Source organism: Bos taurus, chromosome 16 (genome assembly GCF_002263795.3).
Source record: "Bos taurus isolate L1 Dominette 01449 registration number 42190680 breed Hereford chromosome 16, ARS-UCD2.0, whole genome shotgun sequence".
NCBI lineage: Eukaryota > Metazoa > Chordata > Mammalia > Artiodactyla > Bovidae > Bos > Bos taurus.
This window is the reverse complement of record NC_037343.1, coordinates 79,231,084-79,254,590: the sequence shown is the minus strand read 5'-3', so window position 1 is coordinate 79,254,590 and position 23,507 is coordinate 79,231,084. Positions and strand designations below refer to the sequence as shown.

The 23,507-nt window shown below is 49.8% G+C and overlaps 1 protein-coding gene and 1 non-coding gene across 2 annotated transcripts in view; one reads left to right on the top strand and one right to left on the bottom strand.

Annotated features, from left to right (window-relative positions):
* KIF14 (kinesin family member 14) overlaps nt 1-18,973 on the top strand; it is a 49,351-nt gene extending 30,378 nt beyond the window's left edge. Inside the window, exons 16-33 of the mRNA XM_059875630.1 lie at nt 115-275; nt 526-673; nt 1,304-1,456; nt 1,967-2,093; nt 3,785-3,878; nt 4,393-4,525; nt 5,681-5,781; nt 7,662-7,756; nt 10,973-11,197; nt 11,368-11,549; nt 13,323-13,481; nt 14,150-14,272; nt 15,184-15,258; nt 16,251-16,389; nt 16,734-16,819; nt 16,946-17,121; nt 17,188-17,289; nt 18,733-18,973. Of these exons, the coding sequence (XP_059731613.1) occupies nt 115-275; nt 526-673; nt 1,304-1,456; nt 1,967-2,093; nt 3,785-3,878; nt 4,393-4,525; nt 5,681-5,781; nt 7,662-7,756; nt 10,973-11,197; nt 11,368-11,549; nt 13,323-13,481; nt 14,150-14,272; nt 15,184-15,258; nt 16,251-16,389; nt 16,734-16,819; nt 16,946-17,121; nt 17,188-17,289; nt 18,733-18,973 (2,520 nt within the window). The remainder of the gene's footprint in view (nt 1-114; nt 276-525; nt 674-1,303; nt 1,457-1,966; nt 2,094-3,784; nt 3,879-4,392; nt 4,526-5,680; nt 5,782-7,661; nt 7,757-10,972; nt 11,198-11,367; nt 11,550-13,322; nt 13,482-14,149; nt 14,273-15,183; nt 15,259-16,250; nt 16,390-16,733; nt 16,820-16,945; nt 17,122-17,187; nt 17,290-18,732) is intronic.
* Nucleotides 15,948-16,054, bottom strand: LOC112441920 (U6 spliceosomal RNA). The gene has a single exon (XR_003029876.1). It is a non-coding gene; the product is annotated as a U6 spliceosomal RNA (small nuclear RNA).
* Nucleotides 18,974-23,507: the final 4,534 nt, after the last annotated feature.

Here is a 23,507-nt window from a genome sequence, read left to right as displayed (position 1 = left end):
TGTGTTCATCGTTAGTGATACTAGACTGCATTGAATTGTTGAGCACGGCGATTTGTCCCATGGTGATTTTTGGTTTGGACTCACCTCCAGTGGTCAATTTTTTGTGTGCCTTAGGGTGATCGGGTGATTCTTGGTGGCGATCATTATTTTAGATTTAATCACCCAATGGAAGTCCAGAAAGGGGAGCAGCCACCCAGCAGAGAGAATCCTGTGAGCAAGCGCCCAGAAGACTTTGAGTCGGCCAAAAACGACTTGCTGACGGCCCAGAGGTTACAGTGAGTACTCGTGTGTGTAGAGCGGAGTGGCCTAGAAATAAGCGAATTTTCATCCTTTTATATTTTCTCTTTTATATTTTGTGTAAACAGTTCTCGAGCTAATAAACATTTAAGAATGCTTTTGAGAGAAAGTCCGAAATTTAAGTTCTGAGGTTTGAACTTTGGTTTAACTGAAAACATCTTAATCAGTTGAGAGCTCCTCTGGTGTGAAGGCTGACGGCACACGCTGTGACTGTTCGCTGCCTTGCAGGCTTGAGGCAGAAATAAAGGAGGCGCAGGTGAGAGCCAAGGAAGAAATGATGCAAGGAATCCAGATCGTGAAAGAGATGGCCCAGCAAGAGCTCTCCTCTCAAAAAGCTGCGTACGAGAGCAAGATCAAAGTGCTGGAGGCGGAGCTGGTAGGAGGCCGAGCTGTCTTCCTTCCCTGTCAGGGTGTCCCGAGTGAACTTAGGATTCTAGGTGGGCCTGGGGCGTCCCGGGGGAAACGCGGCTTTCGGGGAAGGGGAGGTACCAAGGGGCTCCATCCCCTCCTCGGGCCTCGGCTCTCCTGTCTGCTGGACATCAGCTTCCCCGAACCGTCCAGGGGCCAGCGGTCGGGAGGGTGGGCGAGTGGTGTGGTTCTTTCCAGTCGGTCAGTCAACCTAGACGAGGTGGAGACGCTCCAGGGCCCCTTTTCCATCCCTGGGTCAATTTCTTGTGCATTGATTTTAAAAATGGAACTTTTGTACTTTTTTGATGTTTTTCAAGAATTGTTCTACATTTTTGCCCTATTTGTGTGTTAGTTGCTCAGTCGTGTCCGACTCTTTGCGACCCCATGGGCTTTAGTCCACCAGGCTTCTCTGTCCGTGGAATTCTCCAGGCAAGAATACTGGAGTGGGTTTCCATTTCCTTCTCCAGGGGCTCTTCCTGACCTGGGGATTGAACCCTGGTCTCCTGCATTGCAGGCAGACTCTTTACTGACTGATCTTGTTTTTGAAGAATTGCTCTGTATTTTTGCCCTATTTACTTTTTACTATTGTTGCTTAAAGAAAGAAGAATCTCAAAGGAAGAAGATCCAGGAAATAAATAACCAAAAGGCGAATCACAAAATTGAGGAACTGGAAGAAGCGAAGCAGCGCTTTGAGCAGGAAATTCATGTCAACAGAAAGCGGCTGGAAATGGAGGCCCTGGCGACAAAGCAGGTGACTTCATCATGCAGCTAGTGTGACTGTCTGGAGGGAAAACTGGATTTTTAAAAAAGTATTAGCAGATCTAGAACTGGAGTGGCCAGTGAACCACCACAGAGAGTTTTAAGAACAGTTTACATCTTGAAAACAATTACCAGTAGGCTATTAGATAGCTTATTGGTGTCAAACGAGGTTTTTAGGTGTTGTTTTCATTTAACTGTTTAATTTAGTCAACAGTTGTTCTTGAGTGTGGGCTTTTTTGAGTAGTTTTTTCCCTGAAGATTTTTATACTCCTATCAATGGGAAGAAAAAGGTTATGTCATCAGAAATTCCTCCTGATTTTGTGGAGGAAAAAAATTGTTTTCTAAAGATACTGTATAAGTTGTTTTTTAAAGCCTTTCCTGCTTAATAAAATGCGTCCTGTGGAACAAGAATTATGTCGTGTGCTGGCGTTACCAATCTGGTTCACAGTTCCTCTCTTTGCATGCTCTCGTGTGTGGCTCCACGTGAATGAATGTCACCCAGGCTTTAGAAGACCACAGGATTCGCCACGCAAAAATTCTGGAAGCTCTAGAAACAGAGAAGCAGAGGATTGCTCAGGAAGTGCAGAGTCTACAGCAGAGTCAGAGCCACAGGGGCAAAGCCTTCACAGGTGAGTGGAGACCTTAGCAGGCACTCTAAACGTGCACTGTTTGATACAGCTACTAAGACGTTAGCTATCCTTGCATATTCAAATGTTTTATTCTACGTGTTAATGGACTTCTCTGGGTCTAGATAAATTTGTATGAGCTATTATTTTTAGAATATTTACTTATAGGATCAAATAGTAAACAGAATTCTAAGTATTATTTTCATGTGTATCATGTTTTATAAAATGTCTTAATCTAATTCTGAATTCTTATTTTATAAGAATTATCTAAGTTGTGTGTAATCATCGTACACATCACTTTCTTTCTTACTTGGAAGTATTTTTTTGTACATTTCTACATTCCTCTGTAGAACACAGCATGTTTTCAATGTAAGTTGATTTTTTTTAATTACAGAAAATCTCAAATAAACTGTGAAAGCCCAGAAATTGCTTCAGTGAACCCTTACATACTTTTCGCCATCCTCAGCAGTTCCCCACGCAAGTGCAGTTTTGTTCCAGCCCCTGCTCAGTCTGCTGCCTCCGTGGAGCGTTCTGAAGCAAAAACCCAAACAGCCTATCACTTGATCTGCAAATACGTTCCCATGTGTCTCCAAGTGAGAGAAGGCCTCTTTCCTCTGTCACTCTCTGAAGCTTAACTCTGACGTTGTTCTCACGACTAAAACATTAGTATTAGTTTCTTATACTCACTAGAGATCTAGTCCATATTCAACTTTCCTGGATTATTTCGTAATTTTTAAGATACATTTGTTTGCATCGTTTGGATCCGTGTACAAACGTGGTCCGTGCCTTGCCCGCTCGCTCCGCCCCTTGTGACTTGTGGCCGGGAGCGTCCAGGGGGTGTTCCTGGAGGGCCTTGCTTCCAGGCTTGTGGCGGTCCCCAGGCTGCCGCGCAGCAGGTTCCCGCAGGGCGTCGGCCAGGCTCTGTCTTTCAGCAAGCAGACCTGGTAGTGGTGCCAGGCTCTCCCCACAGCGTTTATGTCAAATTACTCTGCAGGGATGCTCCTTATGTTTCTTGCAAGAGATAAGAACATTTTGTTAATTCATCTTTTTGTTGCTCTTAGGTCCTAAAATAGTGCCTTGCCACGAATACTTGATTTTTTTTTTAATTCACCTGAATAATGAACTTTATTCTTTGAAAAAAATGCTTCTTTGAAAAAAATGCTTCTAATGGAATACTGGTTATAAGTTTGACTGAACAACATAGAGAGTGTCTGTGATAAAATCGTAAATCTGAATTAGGAACATGGAATTGTGGACTAAAATTGTTTTTGTTTCCTGATGTATTTCTATCTCTGTCTATATCTATCTATATACTTTTAAAATTTCAGGCAAAATATAAAAGGATTGTGGTTCTATGTAAGTTAAAGCTGTAGTATCCTTCATCTAATGCTTTAACGTAGTCATTAGGAAAAAGAGAAGATCTGTAGAAATGATGGAGGAAAAGCAGCATCTGTGGCATTTCCTGTCTGTAAACTCTACTTTTCTTCCCTGCGTCCACGGGTGAGAGACCTCGTTTTGGGTGAAGAGTGTTTTTTCTCGCCGTGAGGGTTGTAGAAAAGTCCCCGAGTTAGCGCCCTGCCCGTCTCTGATGCACAGTTGACGCCGTTCGTGCGAAGCCGGGTTTCAGGAGCTGTGCCCGGGGGTGTGTTGGTGCTCATACCCTGTTCTCAACCTCCTCTCTTGCCTCCTGCCAGTGCAGCCCAGTTGGAGCTCCATGAAGCTGTCCGTCATGATTCAGGAAGCCAATGCCATCAGCAGCAGGTTAAACAGGAATTATGTTTTTGGCAGGTGAGCAGTTATCTTGTTAGTAAACTCATTCTTCGTTTTGAACTAGTTGCCCTCTGTGTGATTTTGTTGTTGTTGTTGAGTTTCTTTAGTGCTCTACGTGCCCGGCTAGGAGTGAGCAGGTGTCAGGATCCCCAGGGGGCACTTCAGACTCCCCTTTCAGAGGTCATTCTGGAGTGAATAAGGCTTTTAAAAATATTTTATAAACAGATTAATTTTAGCTGGTTTAGGAATTTACTAATTTTCTTTTGAGTTGAGAATTTATTAGTATTCCACATTTTAAAAGAAATGTGCAATATTGAATTTTTAATTTAAAAAGTTATTATGTAAGAAGTTATTTTAGTATGTAGTATATCCTAGACCTGATTATAACTAGAACAGAAGTACTTAACTCTGGAGAGACTTAATTGGTGGACTGAGTTTTATGGGAGTTGTTCTATTTCCAGAATCTCTTGGTTATGTGTATTTGTTATGTGTATTTTAGGAGAAGCATTTTTTCCTTTGGTTTCTCTTTCAGACATGTGGTGTCAGATAAAGGAAGCAGTTTTGATACTTGTATTCGGGTCCGTAATCTGCAGCTTGGGGTCTCAACTGTCTGGAGTCTGGAAAAGTTTGAGTCTAAGCTTGCGGCAATGAAGGAACTGTATGAGGTTTGCAGTATCATCAAAATCTCTATAAACTTTCGAAATGAAAAATACAAAACTGACATGTTCTCATTAAGGAAAATTTGACAAATATTAATAGAAGGCTATCCACATTAGCCAAACCAACCAGTATTAACAATGTGTATGTTTACTTTTGCCTGTAGAAGGGATTTGGGGGGTTTTAATATATTTATAGCTGTGTGAGGCGCGCTTCCCTGGTGGCTAAGACGATGAAGAACCTGCCTACAATTCAGGAGACCTGGGTTTGACCCCTGGGTTGGGAAGATCCCCTGGAGAAGGAAACGGCAACCCTCTCCAGTATTCTTGGCTGAAAAGTCCCATGGACAGAGGAGCCTGGTGGGCTGCAGTCCATGGGGTCTCAAAAAGAATCAGACAGGACGTAGTGACTAACACTTTCACTTTCATAGCTGTGTGGAGAAGTTTAGTACTAAATCTGTTCAGGTATAGTAGCGTGATCTTTAAATTTTACGCGTGAGTCGAAGGGGAGGAGGGTGTGACGGACGTGGCGCAGGGCAGCGCTGGGCCCTCTTGGCGCTGGTGACGCCTGTGTTCCCAGCTGACTGCTGTGCCCTCGGGGGCTTCGGCGGTTTGCTGCTGGAAAACTCACAGCTCTGCACGTTGGTTTCTAATGTCTTATTTCCTTGTCTTCCATTTTCTGACACTGTACCAAAAAATACAAACTTTTTATTCTGTTTTTCTCACCGACAAATTGCCCGCCAGGAATATTGCCATTTACCAGTGTCCCTGGTTTAACTTACATTTTCATAACTAGTGACTGAGGATTTGTTTGCTTATTTGTAAAGGGTGTGTTCGTGTCCTCTGAATTTTTTGGCAAGTGAAGTGTGAGTACTGAGCTAACATCTGTAAGCTTTCTTGACATATTTTGATAATAAACCTTGATTTAAAAAAAAATAACCTTTATTTTATATTTATCATATACATTTCCCCCCGGCTATGTTGACATCTCCAGGGTTTCATTTTGTTGTGCAGGCATTTTTAATTTGGCTCATTTGAACCTATTAATCTGCAGATCTTATTGAAAAAGCATCCACTTCTCTGCATTTTTGCTTTGATAAATGCAGCGAAGTATTTAAACCTTTTCCCCCTTTGTAACTGGAAATTCTGTATTTATTTCCTTAGAGCCATGGGAGTAGCCAGGGTGAAGATGTCTTTTGTGACCCTGAAGATGAGTGGGAACCCGACATCACCGATGTTCCTGTTTCTTCCTTTTCCAGGAGGAGGTGAGGGTGCGGGCGCTGCTGGCTCTCTTGTCCTGGGTGTAGACGTGCGTCACTCCCTGTCCACAAGAACTGTCTGCTGTCACCGCGGTATCTGTGGAGGGAAGCCCGTGTGTTAGTGATCAGATTACAGCCGTTAGGGCATTAGATTGCTTATGTTCAGTTAGTATATGAAGGAAAAGTCCTCAGTATTTCACCATAGAAGTTTTAAGAGCAACTTGGACTAGCATAAATCCAATTTCCTATAAAAGCGAGCAGTGTTTATTACTTTAAGTCAGCCTTTCTCAGAAGCCTGGTGTACTCTGTGATATTTTATCGTCGTTTGTGGAGTGTGAGATGCAGTCAGGTTAGTGTGAGCGCCTCTGCACTCAGTCGTGGTGACCGAGGACCTCCGTGCATGACAAGTGCCGCTTATTAACTGAGGCAGACAAGACGCACGGCTGCCCCTCTTTCCCCGACCCTTGGGCTACAGAGGCGAACGTGCCCTGGAGGGGGCCTTCGCCCCGGGGCCCAGCCCCCAGCGTGGTTGGAACCAGGACTGCGGCTGCTGGGTCTGGGGGTGCCAGAGAAAGGCCCAGCGCTCCCTGTCGTCCAGGGCCGGCGGGAGGAGAGCAGGGGCAGGGCCGGTGACAAGGGCCCAGCCTGGACCTGAGGGAGGGCAGGCTTCACACACATCCTAGAGGCCGGACCCCGGGCCTGGGCATGGGTGACGAGGATGCGGCCAGGGGACGGGCAGGGGAGCAGGGTGCCCTGAGGTGGGGCTGGTGTGGACGCGGTGAGGCTGAGGTTCCCGGATGGGGGGCTCCTGCGGTTTAAGGCTTCAAGGAGGAGATGGGGAGCTTTCAGGATGTGGAGGTCACAGCGGTTCATCCACCGGAAGCATGGTCACCGGGGAGCGTGTGTCGAATGTCTGCTGAGCAGCAAAGGCCCTCCTTAGCCCCAGTTCACAGATGAAGTCACCGAGGATTTAAAGAGATGAGAACCTTATCCAAAGCCCCTCAGCTGCTAAGGGAAGGGCTGGTCCTCAAGCCCAGGTCTGAGCGACGCCCGAGCCCCCGACTGCGACTGTATCACAGCCTCTCTGTCGCAGAGAGCAGTGTCCTTCTGGGTAACATTCTTTTTAACTTCGTTGCCTTCAGCCGCAGCTCAGAATCCATCTGGGCCCAGCCTCCTCGCGAGCCTCCCTCTCTCCCTGCAACCTGCCTGCCTCCCCGTGTGGCTGACCCCCGCTCTGGGGGTGGGGGGCCTCTGGGCTCTGGGGCTGCGTCCTTCCCCAGAGTCTCCGTAGGCTGCCCCCCACCCCCCAGTACTTTCACAGCTGAGTGTAGTTACTTGCCTAACTTCTCGCTCTTCCTATGGCCCTTAAGCTCAGTGAGCCCAGAAGCTCACCAACGTGCTCTTCCTATGGCCCTTAAGCTCAGTGAGCTCAGAAGCTCACCGATGTGCTTCAACCACAGTGTCCAGAGCCCGAGACTAACGGGACGTTTGACCTTGAAGGACACGGGTTTCCAATAGGAAACCCTACAGGCCTGGCGTTGGTTGGGCCCACAGATGTGGAGGAACCTCACACACCAGGGCTGACTGTGAGGTACACGTGGGCTTTTGACCGTGCCCAGGGGGTGTGACCCCTGTCTTATTCAAGGGTCAGCTGCATTCTATAGATGTTTATTCTGCTCAGTGAAGTGGGGGTTAGAATGCTACCTAGAGATAGTCAAATTCTTATTCAGTGGACCAAATTCACTTAGCCCTTGATGAAAATGTCTCCACGGGAAGCACACTCATGGATATCCATTTTCTTTAGGATATTTGACAGCAAGCATTCTAGCGTTATTGCACGTGGCGTATGAATGTAGCTGCTAACCTGCTGGGGTCTGTTGTTGCAGGAGCAGGAGTCTGATGAACAACAGGAGGGTTTCCGGCTGTCTACATGACATCGAGGCCCACGCGGGCCAGGACCTGCGTTCTTCAGGCTCCGCAGGTCCTTTTTCCATCGGGTTCTATCATTTACCAAGAGCAGCTCCAGGGCTTGTCTCTGCCACCGTCCCTCTTCCTGTGCTTGTGCGAATCCTCTCGTCTCCTGGGAGCTCCCGCTGCCTCTGTAAACAGGAGGGCTCGCCAGAGGCCCTCCCGCTTCTGAAGCTCTGCGCTCTGTGGTGTATTTCCAAGTGTTAACTGAGTGACTGGATCAGATGGGGAAGACGTGTGTGTGTTCACAAACGTACGAGGATACTGTTTTCTTCCAAGTGGAAAGAGGCCAAGTGTGGAAGATGGTGTGTTACAGGATGTCACTTGTGTGAGGAGGAGGAGTGCTGCACACACGTGCTTGCTCGTGAACAAGGTCTCCGGGAGAGCTGCCCTCGGCCAGAAAGCACCGCTCGTCCGGCGTGACGCAGGACAGGGCCAGGGCATCCTCGGCACAACACTCCCTCGTGTCCTTCGGGATTTCGCGTAACACACACATATCATCTGTCACAAAATTACTTCCAGTTTTAATGGTTTAAAAGAAAAAGTTATAGAACTTTTTCTCCTGAATAATTATTTTATGCCAATATTGACTATAATATTAGTTTTCATAAGAGGGGGGATATACTTTATATGTGTAAGTACCTCTAATAATTAAAGTCACTACTTGGTAGCAACAAACTACTACGTGGAGACAGAAAAGAACCCCACCCGGGTGAGCCCGAAAGCGCCACGTGAGGTGTGGGCGCGAAAGTCGCTCGGTCGTGTGCAGGCCGCAGTACTGGAGTGGGTAGCCTTTCCCTTCTCCGGGGGAATCTTCCCAACCCAGGGGTCCCAGCCAGGTCTCCCGCGTTGCAGGCAGATTCTTCACCAGCTGAGCCATGCTCCATGTGAAGTATCAGAAACTATATAATAAAGAGTACATCCCATATGATTCTGTTTATGGAAAGTTCAAAGATAGGGGAAATTGAGCTGCAGTGACAAGACAGAGGAGTGGGCCACAAGGGCGCCTGTCAGAGGGGCGACGCGCTGGCGGTGTGCGGCCCCCAGTGGCAGGCAGAGGAGCGACGCGCTGGCGGTGTGCGCCCCCCAGTGGCAGTCAGAGGAGCGACGCGCTGGCGGTGTGCGCCCCCCAGTGGCAGTCAGGGGAGTGATGGGCTGGCGGTGTGCGCCCCCCAGTGGCAGTCAGAGGAGCAACGGGCTGGCGGTGTGCGCCCCCCAGTGGCAGTCAGGGGAGTGATGGGCTGGCGGTGTGCGCCCCCCAGTGGCAGTCAGAGGAGCGATGCGCTGGCGGTGTGCGCCTCCCAATGGCAGTCAGGGGAGTGATGGGCTGGCAGTCAGGGGAGTGATGGGCTGGCAGTGTGCGCCCCCCAGTGGCAGTCAGAGGGGCGACGCGCTGGCGGTGTGCGCCCCCCAGTGGCAGTCAGAGGGGCGACGCGCTGGCGGTGTGCGCCCCCCAGTGGCAGTCAGAGGAGCGATGCGCTGGCGGTGTGCGCCCCCCAGTGGCAGTCAGAGGGGCGACGCGCTGGCGGTGTGCGCCCCCCAGTGGCAGTCAGAGGGGCGACGGGCTGGCGGTGTGCGCCCCCCAGTGGCAGTTACGTGGTGTGCACGTGTGTAAAAACGCTGTACACTCAAGATGCGAACACTACAGAGTGTTACCTGTACCCTAGTAAACTGAGTTTAAAAATTGCTACGTAATGTAATAATCTATAACGATATCAGTGGGATATGATTAGCCATGAAAGAAATTATCTCATCTTGACTATAAAAGACACTAGAGGTATTTTTTTAATCATAAACTTATCTTTTAGGAAGGCATTTATTATCCTACTGCTTGTTTAATGTAAGTCAAAGCAAAATAGGCCATAGACTTTTTGTTTACCAGCAAAATAAAAGGCTGTGTATCTGTGGTAGCAACTTATTTATCCAGTACTACTTAAGAGTAAGATGTTTTGTAAGCGTACCTTTTCCAGATAACTGAACGTATCTCCTCTTGGGTCTTTTTTTTAAATTGAAGAATAGTTGATTTACAGTGTTGCGTTAGTTTCAGCCACTCAAGAGTCATTTTTAAGTGCCCTTTAAAAAAATTAAGGTGTAAGGGGAAGTCAGACGTAAGAGGTCTTTGCCTATTTGCAGTTTTCCCAGAGGGAGATAGAAGCCCACCTGTGTGTTTAGTGTGACCCCGCCTGGGTGGTTGCGCGGTGGGAGCAGGACCAGGCCTGCCGGGGGCTAGTGGGGGCGGCACGTGTCTGAACTTCTCACCTGAGGGGCTGTGTTCTGAAACTAGACTTGCACAGATGTTTGTGACAGGCTGCAGCTGGACTTGATGCATTCAGACTGGCGTCTCATGAAGCAGGTGGTGGGAGGTCACTGTCGTCGCGAAGTTGATTGTCGTCACCTGCAGTGACAGCTTCAGGCACGGCCGTGCTTCTGTTTTCTCCGCCCACATCGAGCTCTTGTTTTGCCTCTCCACTCAGTAGTCCCCGCCCAGGGCTTGCATGTACTTTCTTTTGTAGTTTGCTGTTTCTAGTCGCCTGTGGATTGGACCAGAAGACCAACTGTGTACGTTAAATGAGAGCCCTGCTCAGGGGCTGGTGTTCTGGGTGCAGTTATTTCCAGAGGTGCCGATGGGCTCTTTCACACTTTCTGTCTGCCTCTGGCTTGGACGGTGCTTAGAAAGTTGTTCTGAGAGGCTGTCTCCCTAGAACGTGACACACTGACTGTGGACAGTTGTTGGGCTTTCTCCTCTTCCGGGTGTAGGACAGCTGAAGCAGGAGGTGTTAGAGGAGGAGCTACCGGGACCCTCCTTCCGTTGTTTGCTCTACTACTGCCTGCTTTTCCAGCGTGTGGTTTATTCCTTATGTTTATTGTGTTCATGTTATTTTGCCTTATGCAGCTACCATTGTTTTCACCAATTCACACTTCTTTAGGTGTTGCCAATAAGTAAATTAAGAAGGAGATGCAATCAGTGGTTACGTGGGATCTCTGGTTTCCCTGTTATCTGGTTCCGTAGCTGCTGGGCTGTGGGTGGGTGGATGCTGTTGAGAAGCTGGTGGAGTCCCTCTGCGGGGCTGTCTTCCCCTTGCGTAGAGGAAGGAGGGTGTCTTGAAATGGGAGCGGCCTGCTTGGAATGTGTGCCTGGCGTTGTGCAGTGGCTGCACTGATGCTGTGTGTGTTTGCAAGCGTTGTCCCTGGAAACGAGCCTTATGATGGCTGTTTTCTGTCGACACAGGCTTAGTGGGGAAATCCAGCCCTGTTTACCTGGAGTCAGCGGAACCCTTCCTTCCTGGCATTTGCAAAGAGTTGATCAGCTCGTCGTTAGAGCTTCTTGGACAGAGTGATGATGAAGAAGGCACCGTGGCAGACAGCCTGATGAGTAATTTCCTCAGAATCCACGACGGGGTACTGGCCGTGTCCAGAGCCCACGAAGAGCAGGACGAGGACAGTCAGTGTAACCGTAAGCGTCCGCACCGACCCGCCTGCGGGGACCGCTGTGTCCTGCGCATCCTCGGTGGCATGGTCACCTCTGCCGTGTATTGTCTGACGCTCGTGTTTGCGTGGCGAGCGTCTGTGAGCTCTTTTACTGGGAGGTCGTTTCTGCTCATCACTTTTCTTCTTCTTTCCAAGTGTTCGCTGACCGAGCAAACCAGTCGCTCACAGTCCAGGTGGCAAGCGCGTTCCAGCAGCTCACGGTGCTGACGGCACCCTGGGTGAGCGGTGTCCCCCTGGAGGCTGGCCGGGCGGCCCTGCTGGCCGAGCTGCGGCGGGAAGTGAGGACGCTGGGGGGCCGCTTGCAGCTGTTTCTGCAGGTAACGGGGCCGTGGGTCCCCCTTAGGACTCCTCTGCTCAGCAGGTGTTTGTTGACTTCCTCCTGTTTGTGCTTCGCCCAGACCCAGACCTCTAGGGTTTTCAGAAGCGCTTTCTGTGTGAGATCACGAGACTGGGTGTTTAATAATGGACTTAATGAACCAGGACTTCCAGGGGTTTCTGTGGGCCAGGCTGTGGCAGTGCTGTGTGGTTTATGAATATTAACTCCTCTAGTTTTCGCTGCAGCCCCAGACGTGCGCACTGGTTTGTCTCCTCTATAAGGAAGGGAAGGCCAGGGAGGATGTGTCCACTGTTCACCACTGGTAGGCCATAGCCTTGAGTGCAGAGTGCTCCTGACCCCCAGGCTGCAGCGGGGCTGGGAAAGGGGGCGGGGCCTCGCTCTGGGACTGGGGAGGGGCGGGGCCTCGCTCTGGCGCTGGGGGAGGGGGCGGGGCTCACTCTGGTCAAAGGTGGTGAGTTGGTCACAAGCCTGCTGACCTGATCCAGGGCAAAGAGTATTTCTGTTGCCTCTTCCCTTAGATGAGGTTTGGCTGTAGGAAGATGTAAGATAGAAGCTTCTTTTCTCTCATAACATCTGGAGGTGGGCTTGGCTGCCCCACTTCCTTCAGTGCAGCCTGTGGCTGGCCTGAGCTCCATGTCCACCCTGTGGCAGGGCCCCGGGCTCTGTGTCCACCCCATGGCAGGGCCCCAGGGGAGGTCAGTGCATGGGATGGGAGACGGAACAAAGAAGGTCGGGGCCTTGGGGGTCTTCATTCAAGGAGGTTTCTGGAAATGGTCATGTGACATTTCTTTTCACACATCTTTGGCCAGAGCGTCATCACATGTAGGGCCGGGGTCCCTGGGACCTGCGTTTTTATTCCAGCAGCCACGTTCCCAGTGAGGATGGAGGAGGGCAAGTGGGAGCAGAGGCCCTGAGTCTGCCGATGCCCAGACCTCTGCCGAGAGAGGCCCGCACATCCCAGGGGCCAAAGCGGAAACCTGGAGAGACAGTGAAGCTTCTGGATGTTGGCCAGACCCTCTGGTGCCTCCCAGGCCTCCCCAGTCCTCTCATCTAGTGGACACTTTGTCATGTCAGGTGCCTCCTGCGAGGGACTCTACCGCACTGACTGTAGGGTATGGAGTTAGAGACGGCAAGATTCAGAAAAAGAACGAGACCCGCACTTTACAGGAACAGATCACCTTTAATGAAGCGAGAAGGGGCAGCAGTCAGATTAGTGAGCTGTTGCACTAACCCAAGGAGAGTAGGTATATATAGGCGTATATGTGGAAAGCTACTGTCTTAAGGAGGCTTGTTCCTCTCCAAGGTTGTTTGGAGTAGTTACCTCTTAAACAGCTGGGGCAAGGAATTTTGGAGATCGGCCAGAGGCTGGACCAGCTGGGAGCTGGGCGTAATCAACCTTAATGTCCATTTTTTTTCCTTCGGGTGACAGAGTTCTTTGTTTTCCATAGAATGGTGGGGAGGACCTGGAGGGGAGTTCTAACTCCAGGCTGTTTTGAGCCATGTAACTTTCCTTCACTGATCTGGAATCCGCACACCTCGCTGCGGCCTTCTCGTCTGTTGGTGTCCTCCTGTGTCCCTGTGTCCTCCTCATGCCCTCACTATCAGAGGCTGCTGGGCTGTACGCTGTCTGGCTCTGATCAGACTCTTGTGAAGCACGGCTGTTGTAGGAGTAGGCGCAGAACCACATCTTCTTGTTCTTCCCTCCCCTGGTCATCTCAGGTACCTGACACCTTGGGCCATTTTTGTCTTACAGGGATGCTCTTCAGATATTTCACCGATGGTCAAAGAGGCTCAAAAGCAAGTGATCCAAACCGTACACCGAGCCGTTGCGTGCGTGGGGCGGTCAGTGGCTCTTGGCGGGGACCGGCTGCACTTCCTGGAGAGCAGTGCTCACGGGGCCGCCGGCCTGCAGGTAATGGGCCGTGCTCGCTCATGCTGACAGCCTTCATCTCAGGGAGCAGCAGCGTTTCCTGTCAAGGGGCCATGAAGCAGGAGAAATGTTTACTTTTCAGAGCTGCTCGTACCTTACTAGTTTAGCAGAAGATGAAAGCTGTTACAGTCTGAGTGGATAAATGTACCCGTTGATTTGGGATCCTGCCCGTACCTTCTGGGTCTTTGGCTTGATGGTACCCGTCTGCTCTGAACGGTGGGTGCTCAGCCAGCCAACACGGAGAGTGTATTCATAACTACATTGGCGTGTGATTCTAGAAAATGTGTGTTTGCTTTAATTATTCATGCTACTGAAAACACAGTGTTATATTAAGATGTTTGTTCTAGCCACATGGTATCCTATTTAAGATGACAAACACCCTCTGCAGTATATGTAGAATACAAAAGTGTTTTTTTTTTCTTTACATACTGTTAGGTCTTATTCTAGCTTTAGTTGGATTAATAAACTAGGAATGTGTTCAGTTCAGTCGCTCAGTCATGTCCAACTCTTTGCAACCCCATGGATTGCAGCACGCCAGGCCTCCCTGTCTACAGTCCTACAATAAGCAGAATATTTAACTTAATTATTTGGTGACTTAAAACATATGTAGAAATTGAATTTGCCAGTTAATGCTTAAAAACTTTTTCTAGGATGATTTTGTGGGTGCCGTTTGTGATGGTGTGGACTTGGGAATAAAGAGTCTTCTCAATTCTGGGATAGAAAAAGCAAAAGAGCTCGAGCATGAACTCCTAAGACAGAGTCCCCAAGCTGAGGTAAGACAAAAAGAGGAGCGTCCTGGATAGTACCAGAGAGTAGGTCAAGTTGGTTTCTAAAAATAGTTTAACTCAGTGAATGAGGTCTTTATAAATTTATGTATTTTAGTTGGGTTATTTTTTATTGAAAAGGCTGTTGGCATCATTTCTCCTGGTGATTTTCTCAATTTTACACCTGAGTCATGGCAGCCCCTCTCGAGGGTAACATTGTGGGTCCTGCCCGGGCCGGTGGTTGCCAGAGAGATTCAGCCTGCAGATGAATCCGAGAGGACGGAGTGTGTCAGTGACCCCTAGTGGCCACTTGCCGCCTCTCTTTTTCCTCCTTCAATTAGGGCTCTGCTTTTCCACTTGAGAATGGGAACTACTGTTTATTTAGTTTTGTTCTTATAATTTCTTTTTTTTATATAGTTTTATTTATTTTTGGGTCTTTGTTGCTGCGTGGGCTTTCTCTAGTTGCAAAGAATGGGGGCTACTCTTCGTTGCCGCGCGTGGCTTCTGGTTGCAGAGCACAGGGTCTGGGTGAGTGGGCTTCAGCAGCTGCGGCTCCCAGGTGCTGGAGCCGGGGCTCAGCAGCTGCAGCACACGAGCCTAGTTGCTCCGCAGCATATGGGATCCTCCCGGACCAGGGATCGAACCGGTGTCCCCTGCGTTGCAAGGTGGACGCTTAACCACTGGACCAGGAAGACTCAGGTATCCACATTTAATGTGGGACCAGTGTGCAACTTATTTAGAAAGAAAATCCACTTCTGTGACTTGGACACTGGCTACTTACTTGTAGTCTCAGTAACTGAGCCCCAAGCTCGTGACTACTGGACAAAAACTCTTCTCCCTGGCAGATCCCATAGAATGCCAGGATTTTTATACTTCTAAACAGTTATTTGTATAATAAAATATTTTACCATTCTCTGTAGGTTACCAAACAGATGAAAGCTAATGCCCTGGGACTGATCGAATCCCTCGGAAACCTCTTCGCTGAATGGAAAACAGTAAGAGAAGCTCTTGTCTTGGTGTTTGGTTTTGTGGAGTGTATTTTTCATCTCACTGGGCTCTGGCGCGGATGTGCTTTGGTTTCTGTCGCTCGCCGGTGACTCCTCTCTGCCTGTTTACTGGAAGCAGGGGCAGGAGCTCTCAGGCATCTTCCTCTTGGTGTCTAACTTGTTAGGCTTAGTGATGGATGAAATCGTGTGCAGAAACTGAGCGTATTAATGTGTCGTGCCTGTTTCTTTCTGTTGCTGTCAGCTTTTGCTTGAATAATCACCATAGGCTAAAAAATTATGTTTAATAATCAGTATGCACAAAGATTTTAAGACAGGCAAATTAGACAAATTATTTTACTCATGTCACAGGTAAATAGAAAAATATGAACTAAGTATGGAATCAAAATTTCTATAGCTTGAAAATGTCTGTTAAAATAAGCAGGAGATATAAAGTTGAGCTCTTAAAAATTAAACAAATTTATCTTTTATGATATTGGGTAGTAAACGGAAGGTACTGTTGTTTTATTTCATTTTCATAAAATAGGAAATTGGACTTTATTTTTATTTTTTTATTTTTATTTATTTATTTTATTATTTTTTGTGTGTGTAATTTTAATTTTATTTTATTTTTAAACTTTACATAATCGTATTAGTTTTGCCAAATATCAAAATGAATCCATCACAGGTATACACGTGCTAAAAATATGGAACGCTTCACGAATTTGCGTGTCATCCTTGCGCAGGGGCCATGCTAATCTTCTCTGTATCGTTCCAATTTTAGTATATGTGCTGCCAAAGCGAGCACTGGACTTTATTTTTAAATTATTTAAAACTTTTTGTTTCTTTTGAATATAGTAATTGTTCATATCATATTTTGGTCTCGAAATTTAAACTCACTGTCATTTTGAAGGTAAAATTCTGGCAACTAAAATTATTTTGACTGAGTCTTTCCTCCATGTAACCTATTATATATTTTTTAAACTATGAACTTTTTTACGCAGAAAAGCTTCAGAACTCAAGTACAAGAAGAAAATTCTGAATATGAAGATTTGAAGAAGATGATCAATCTTGCCCAAGAATTCTTCAAGTTAAAATGTGGCTTAGAGCAAACTATTCAAATTATTATTTCTGCACTGAGAGGTATGTAGTACAAATGGAATATGCAGTTAATTAGGACTTGACAGTTTGAGGAATCTCAGGCATCTTCTCATTTCTGGTTTGATTCACTCACTGAGGCCTCATCAGTGCCCCTTGTTGGCATTAATGACCTGTAGGAACTAGTATGATTGAATTCCTACTTACCATCTGTGAGTTCCTCTGCCTTAACTACTAGATCCTGAAGAACAAGCTGCTTATCTGACAGATGCACTGAATGCCCTTACGTTGTCTGGAGTGTCCAAGGGGTCACTTTGGCGTAGATGTCTCGGGTCACACCCCCTGGGGAGGGATGGCGAGGTGACCATCTCTCCCCTCTCCTTGCACAGGGCACCGTGGGGACGTGGCCCTCCTCCAGGACTGTGTGCAGCGTCTCTGCAGCTCTGCCCGGGGTCCTCCATGGCGACTGGGGCGGGTGCCCTGAGGACAGCAGAGCCCAAGCCGGCCACCGGGAGCTGGAGTCCTGCGCTACCTCACTGCTCTTGGGTTTGAATTTGAAGAAGGACCTGGTTTGTGGGGGCCCTGGGAAACTTGCGATCAGGGTCCCAGAGCAGCAGGACAAGAGCAGCCCGGGTCGGACAGGCCCGGCCCCCAGAGGACCCGAGGAGTGCCCAAGCGGGTGTACGAGCTCCCGGGCCTGGCCCTGGGGGGCTCAGAGCAGGATGTGTTGCCCACCTGTGAGGGCGCCGGGGAGGGATCTCCTCCCGCCAGAGAGCAGTAAGCCTGCTCCAGAACCGTCCAGTCTGTGGGCGGCCTCCTGTTGGGTGTGGACGCTGATTTCAGATGCCTGAGTGTGCAGCCGCAATTCCCTGCAGACGATGTAAGACAGGTACTGACCATGTCAGAGTTTCGTGGCAATCGGATAGAATTGGAATTCAAAACCAAGTGAGTGGTCCTTGTCCGTTGCCTGGAAATGTCAATGTTCATCTTTAACAGGAGTGTGCGGCCTCGGGCTGGCTCAATAGTCTATGTGTAATGGTTCTTATGGGGACTGTGGTGACAGAGAAGTTATTTCCTGGAAGTGGACACCTTCATGCCTGTATCTTCACTCCCTTGCAAATAGATAACTACCATGAGTTTCATGGTGAAGCTGCCATAGCAAGTCTAACCAGGGCAGCTTAACCTGCCTTGTTGAATCGACAGCCCTTTTCTTGGAAGATCAACTGGTTGCCATTTTGAATGGTGTGTTCAGGACACAGTTTCCTGTTTCTTTGCAAATTATGAGCAGCTTCCTAATATAGTATAATTTATATTAATAACCTGGTTTGCTGGCATGCCAGCTCACTTCTATCTGCCAGGGGTTTCGTGTTAGGGGCTGTGTGAATGTAACTTCAAACCCACTGAATATTAATTCAACTATTGGATGGGGTTGGGGAATCAGAGGCCAGGTCTTCCCTTGATAACTCTTGTCTGATGAAGGCATAGGGAGTTTGTACATGATTCGATGAAGATTTAAGACCTTTATTATATCTCTGAACTTAAACCCTTTATTTACAATCAGGAAATAGAGGTAATATTGCACTTTGGGGCTCGTCCCTCAAGGAGATCGTTTGACATTTTCGGCTGCAGAAATGTGTGTAAATTGAAGAGATACCCAGTGACCTGGCGGGAGTGAGGTCGAGCAGGTCTTGGGCAAGAATTATTTTGAGTAACCAGATTCCGCCTTGTCCCCTGCGTGTGCAGATGCGCTGTGTGCCCTGCATGGCTGTGGGAGTTGGTGCCAGGGGCAGACATATTCTCACAGTGACTGGTTCTTATTTATGATGCCAATGAACCATGTGTTTTCAGGTGCTTTAAAACGGTGCAGTGTAAAAAGTGTGCTTTTGTTTTTCTTTTTTCTTTTCTTTCTGGCATTTGAGCTTGTTTTCGCTCTGAGGGTCCATATGCATTTGTCATAGTGCTCTGCCAAGTGGCTCTTTGCTGTCAGGTTTTAGGAAGAGCAGGTGTACAGGCAAGGACCTCTCCTGAAGGTTGTTCCTCTTGGAGGAACATCCTACAGTATTAGTGTGGTAGTTTTTAATCTTGATGTTCAGTATTTAATCCTTACTTTCTGTTTTCTAAACTCAGGACTTCATTGGTCAGAAACCTTTTAGTGTCTTCGTAAAATTTTGTATGTACATATATTTATACTCTGGATTGTTACACAATATTTAAACCAACTTTGGTAAAGTATATTTTCTGTTGGAATCATGTACGCTGATGAGATGTGTTATAATGATTGGATGCCTGTGAAAAGTCGCTTCTGGGTCTGTGGTCTCGGTCCTGTCCGTAATGTCGGTGTCCAACTTTCCCGTTGCCAGTCATGAGACCCCGTCCTGTGCCCACCAGGTTGCCCTCGGGAAGGCCCCGCCTCGTGTGGACAGTCACTGTCAAGTGTCAGAGCCAGCCCCGCTCCACCGCCCTGCTCATCCTGGCCCACGAGCCAGACACTAGCCCTGCCGCCCGTCCTCCACAGAGACCCCACCTGCCCCTCCGCTGCGCTCCCTCGGGGCCCCCCGTCACTCCCCATCACTCCCCGGCCCTCATCACTCCCGGGTCCCCGTCACTCCCAGGTCCGTGTCACTCCTGAGTCCCCGTCACTCCCAGGCTCCTGCCCGCTCTGCCCCGCACCAGCCTCCAAGAGACTCTCCTAATCTCTGAGCTTATCTCCTGGCTCCTCCACTGAAGAACTGCCTCCAGAATGACGCCCAGTCACACGTGGCTCAGTCTGCGCAGGCCGCACGGGGCCCGTGCGCCTGGCCTCGGGTTGGTGACAGGAACCTCCCTCCTCCTCTGCAGCTTGTCCGGTCCTGCCCGGCCCTCAGATCTGGAAGTCTCTCCATCTTGTTCCCTGAGCACTGGTGATGGGCGGGCCGGGCCTCGAGACGCCGGGAGACAGCGGCCTTGGGCCTTCGGGAGGGGACAGTGGGTCACTGCAGCGGTGAGGTGCAGTGGCCGGTGCCCGGACGGGCTGGGCCGCAGGCCCCCCCACCCACAGGTTGAGACGTGTGAGGTCTGACCTGGGACACGGCGGGCTGTTGGCCCGGTCTGGGCGGAGCGAAAGCTGCTTGCAGGAACTGCGTGAGCTTGACTGCAGAAGGCGGGGCCTGGGGCGTGGCCAGGCAGGGCGGGGGCGTGGCCAGGCAGGCCGGGGGCGTGGCCAGGCAGGCCAGGGGCGTGGCCTGGGGCGTGGCCAGGCAGGCCGGGGGCGGGGCCTGGGGCTGGCGGCTCACGGGCCATCAGGACATCAGGAGAGACCTGGCTCCACAGCCTGGCCCTTGCGCGTTAAGCCGGGAAAGGCTCTCAAACGTGGGCTCTAGGAGCATCCCTCCATGTGGGGGACAGGGCGTGGGGTGGGATGGCCGAGGGGTGGTCGGCAGAACGCCTGGGCCAGGGTCACTCACTGTCCAGCTGGACAGTGAGTGAGTCCTAGAAATGTTCAGGGGGGGCAAATGGACAGATGTGGTGACCTCGTGAAGGGAGGAGTAGGGAACGGAGGGAGAAGACGAGTCCAGGTGTTGGGCCCAGGCGGCAGGTGGGGTGGGGTACTGCTTCCTGGAGTAGGAGACAGTGAAGGGAGGTGGGCTTGCTCGTCCTGGCTGCCGTGACAGGTTCCCCACACCGCACGGCGGAAACAGAGGGCAGTTAGCGTCTCCCGGTCTCAGGCCACTCTGGGTACCGTCAGGAGAGCATCAGCTGTAAGGCACTCAGGGTTTAAATGTCTTCTCATTTTCTACCTGTACTTGGTGAGACATACTCCCTGGCAAGCTCAGTTTTCTTCAAATGGACTTTTTAATTGAAGCATGACAAATACATAAAATGCCCAGGTCATGTGTCCTGCAAGGATTTTCACCTTGTGAAGACATCAGTGTAGCCATGACCTAGATAAACAGAATACCAGAGACCTCCTGTCATTGCCCCAAGAGGTGAGCACCACCCGACTTGTGACACTGCCCTTCATTGCGATGGTTTGACCTCACGCGGATGGAGCTGCACCTGTGAAGCTCTTTAGGGTTTGGCTTCTGCTCGCTGTTACGTTTGTGACCGGCAGCTGGTCACTTCTTTTCACTGCTGTATAGTGCTCCACCCTGTGCCCGTATCACAGCTTCTACGTGTGTGGGTGAAGTGACCGCTCCCACCCTGGGTCCCATACCCTTGGGCCTGTAGCCTTTCAGTGCCTTCCCCCTGAGGCCGGGTGAATTCCCTACCACAGCTGTGGTCGTCTGGCTGACTTTGGCCAAGAGGACAATAGCAGAAGTGATACACAGCCTTGGAAAAGTGCTATGAAGGTGGGCTGGTTAGCTCTTGTACCACCACTGTCGCCCGGGGACCCGCACGTACAGGCTGCTTGTAGGAGGAGGATGAGAGGGGCTTGAGAGAGGCTCTGACCCCGCCAGTCCAGACCACCTGGCGGAACATTACCAATTCATGACCTAAACAAGTGCCCGCTGCTGCAGAGCCTGAGCACAGCTGGCTCCGTGTCCACCGCGCCCACACAGCCCGTCCCCGGGGCAGGCGGCTTCTCCCCAGCTTTGGTTACTATCATCACGACGACACGGACTTTCCTGAACCTGTCTGCTGGTGCACATATCTACAGCTCCCCAAATGGCCCAACATTTTAACGTTGAATAGAAGAAAGAGAAATGCAATTTCCTTTAATAATTTTATTATAAAAATATACTGTATTCTCTAAAAGTTAGGCCTTTGGTTTCATCCAAACCTCCAGGAAGATGCATGTTAATCGCAGACAGCCCGCCCTAAGGGCAGAGGTCGCTGGTTAAGCACTCTGTGCAGCTGCCCACTTGCCCGCAGACAGGAGGGGCTGGTGGGAGTGGATCCCTGGTGGGATCCCAGGGATCCGCGTGGGGCTTCTCTCTGCCCTACAGGCTGCACCAAGCCCACCTGGACTGGTGCTCCCAGTGGGGTGTGCTTGTGGGGACCATCTGCCACCTGTGCATCCCCCAGCGGCCCCAGCTCCCTGTCACCCTGGGAGCAGGGCCTCCCTGAAGCATGGCCCTACAGATCTGCAGAGTGAGCTGCGGCCCCGTCACCTCTTCATGTGAGACGCCACTGGGGTGAGAACACGGGAGGGTCATGCTGGTCCCTGTGTGAGCCGTGGGTCCAGGAGCTTGGGTCAAGAGAGAAAGGTGGGCTCAGGTTGGGACTGATGTGGCTGTGAGTGGTATTTGATGATACAAAGTTACCTCTGATTTAGAAAGGAATTTCATGTGGGCGACAGCTCGGGTTCAGGCTGAGAGAGGTGGACAGGGTAGACGTCCATAACTCTCGGAAGATGTGTTACTGTTCTTGATACCTCCATTTCATTTCCCAGTATGCCATTGGGGGCTCTACAAAACTGGCCTCCAAGCAGAGTGTTGCACATGAGCAGAATGGGCTGGTTCTGCTGCCACCAGGGAGATCAAGAGAGCTGAGCGCTGGCTCTGCCCCTCTGTTTCGGTGGCTGGAGCTGTGTCCTCCGACGGCCTTGCTCTTGACCTCATGTTTAGATAATAGAGTGGCAGTCACGATGCATAAAGTGTTAACAGCTTCCACAAGACTTTGGACCTAAGGAGACCCATCGTGTTTGGGCAGAGGAGGAACAGGATGTCCAATGACCCAGAGCCAAGAGGTGGCTGGAATAAATCAGGACCCAAGTTGGGGGGCATGTATTTTGTTGTTCAGGAGAGAAGATGCTTTGTTCTCTGGCATGGATGTCCCCGAGCAGCTCCCACTAGATGTGGACACGATGTTCTGCTGACTCGAGAGTTGTGCCCGACTTCATAAATGGAAAAGCGATGCTCAGCGCTTACTCCTCATCCATTATCTCACTGAATCCTCACAACAGCCTTGCAAGTTAGCTATTGTCATCTCTCTCTCAAAGTTGGGAAAAGTGAAGCCCGGAAAGGTTGAGTGACTTGCCCAAAGTCACAGAGCTGGTAAATGATGAACACAGGTGGTGTGGATCCAGACATTCTGCTCCGGACCACTGAGGGGGCTGAAACATGGCAGCACCACCCAGGGAGATTTTAGAAACTATTAACTCCTGAGCCCTGATGCCCAGAGGCACGGAGTGGGAATGTCCATTGTCGTTTCTCGGTCACTCAGTCATGTCCGACTCTCTGCGACCCCGTGAACTGCAGCACACCAGGCTTCCCTGTCCATCACCAACTCCCAGAGCTTACTCAAAACTCATGTCCATCAAGTCAGTGATGCCATCCAACCATCTCATCCTCTGTCGTCCCCTTCTCCGCCTTCAGTCTTTCCCAGCATCAGGGTCTCTTCCAGCAAGTTGGCCGGGACCTCCCTCTGGTCCCCGCCAGGGACTCTCGATGCCACCCCAGCTTGGCTCTCCCTGGCTGAGGGCGCAAATCCACACGCAGGCAAATGCAGGATGGCACCCGGTCAGCACATGCAGGCCAAATGCGGGGTGGCACCTGATCAGCTCCTTCACATGTCCACTCGGCGTTCACAGAATCAGGAAGCAGCCTTTCCTTTGTGGGTTTTCTATTTCACTAGCACAGAACAAGAGTATAAATCAGCACACCAGCGGTGCACATCCTTTTGAGTATATTAATGTTTCTAATGTAGTTGAAGCACCAGAAACCATCTGAAACTGACCATTCCATTCTCAGTGCTAATATAGATCATAGATCATAGATCATTCTGAATAACACTTGATTTTAGCCCAAAGCTTTTGACCCTACTGCTACTGCTTGCTAAGTCACTTCAGACGTGTCTGACTCTGTGCGACCCCATAGACGGCAGCCCACCAGGCTCCCCATCCCTGGGATTCTCCAGGCAAGAACACTGGAGTACGTTGCCATTTCCTTCTCCAGTGCATGAAAGTGAAAAGTCAAAGTGAAGTTGCTCAGTCATGTCCGACTCTTAGCGACCCCATGGACTGCAGCCCACCAGGCTCCTCCGTCCATGGGATTTTCCAGGCAAGAGTACTGGAGTGGGTAGGCTGGTGCCATTTGCTTTCTCTACTTTTGACCCTATTAACATTTAAGACTGAATGGGATTATAATCATTGTGTAATTTTCAGAAGCTGAAAACTGATAAGCTTTTTTAAAATATTGATTGAATACATGTAAAATGTATGTGAGCTCTTAACTTTCGTCCCA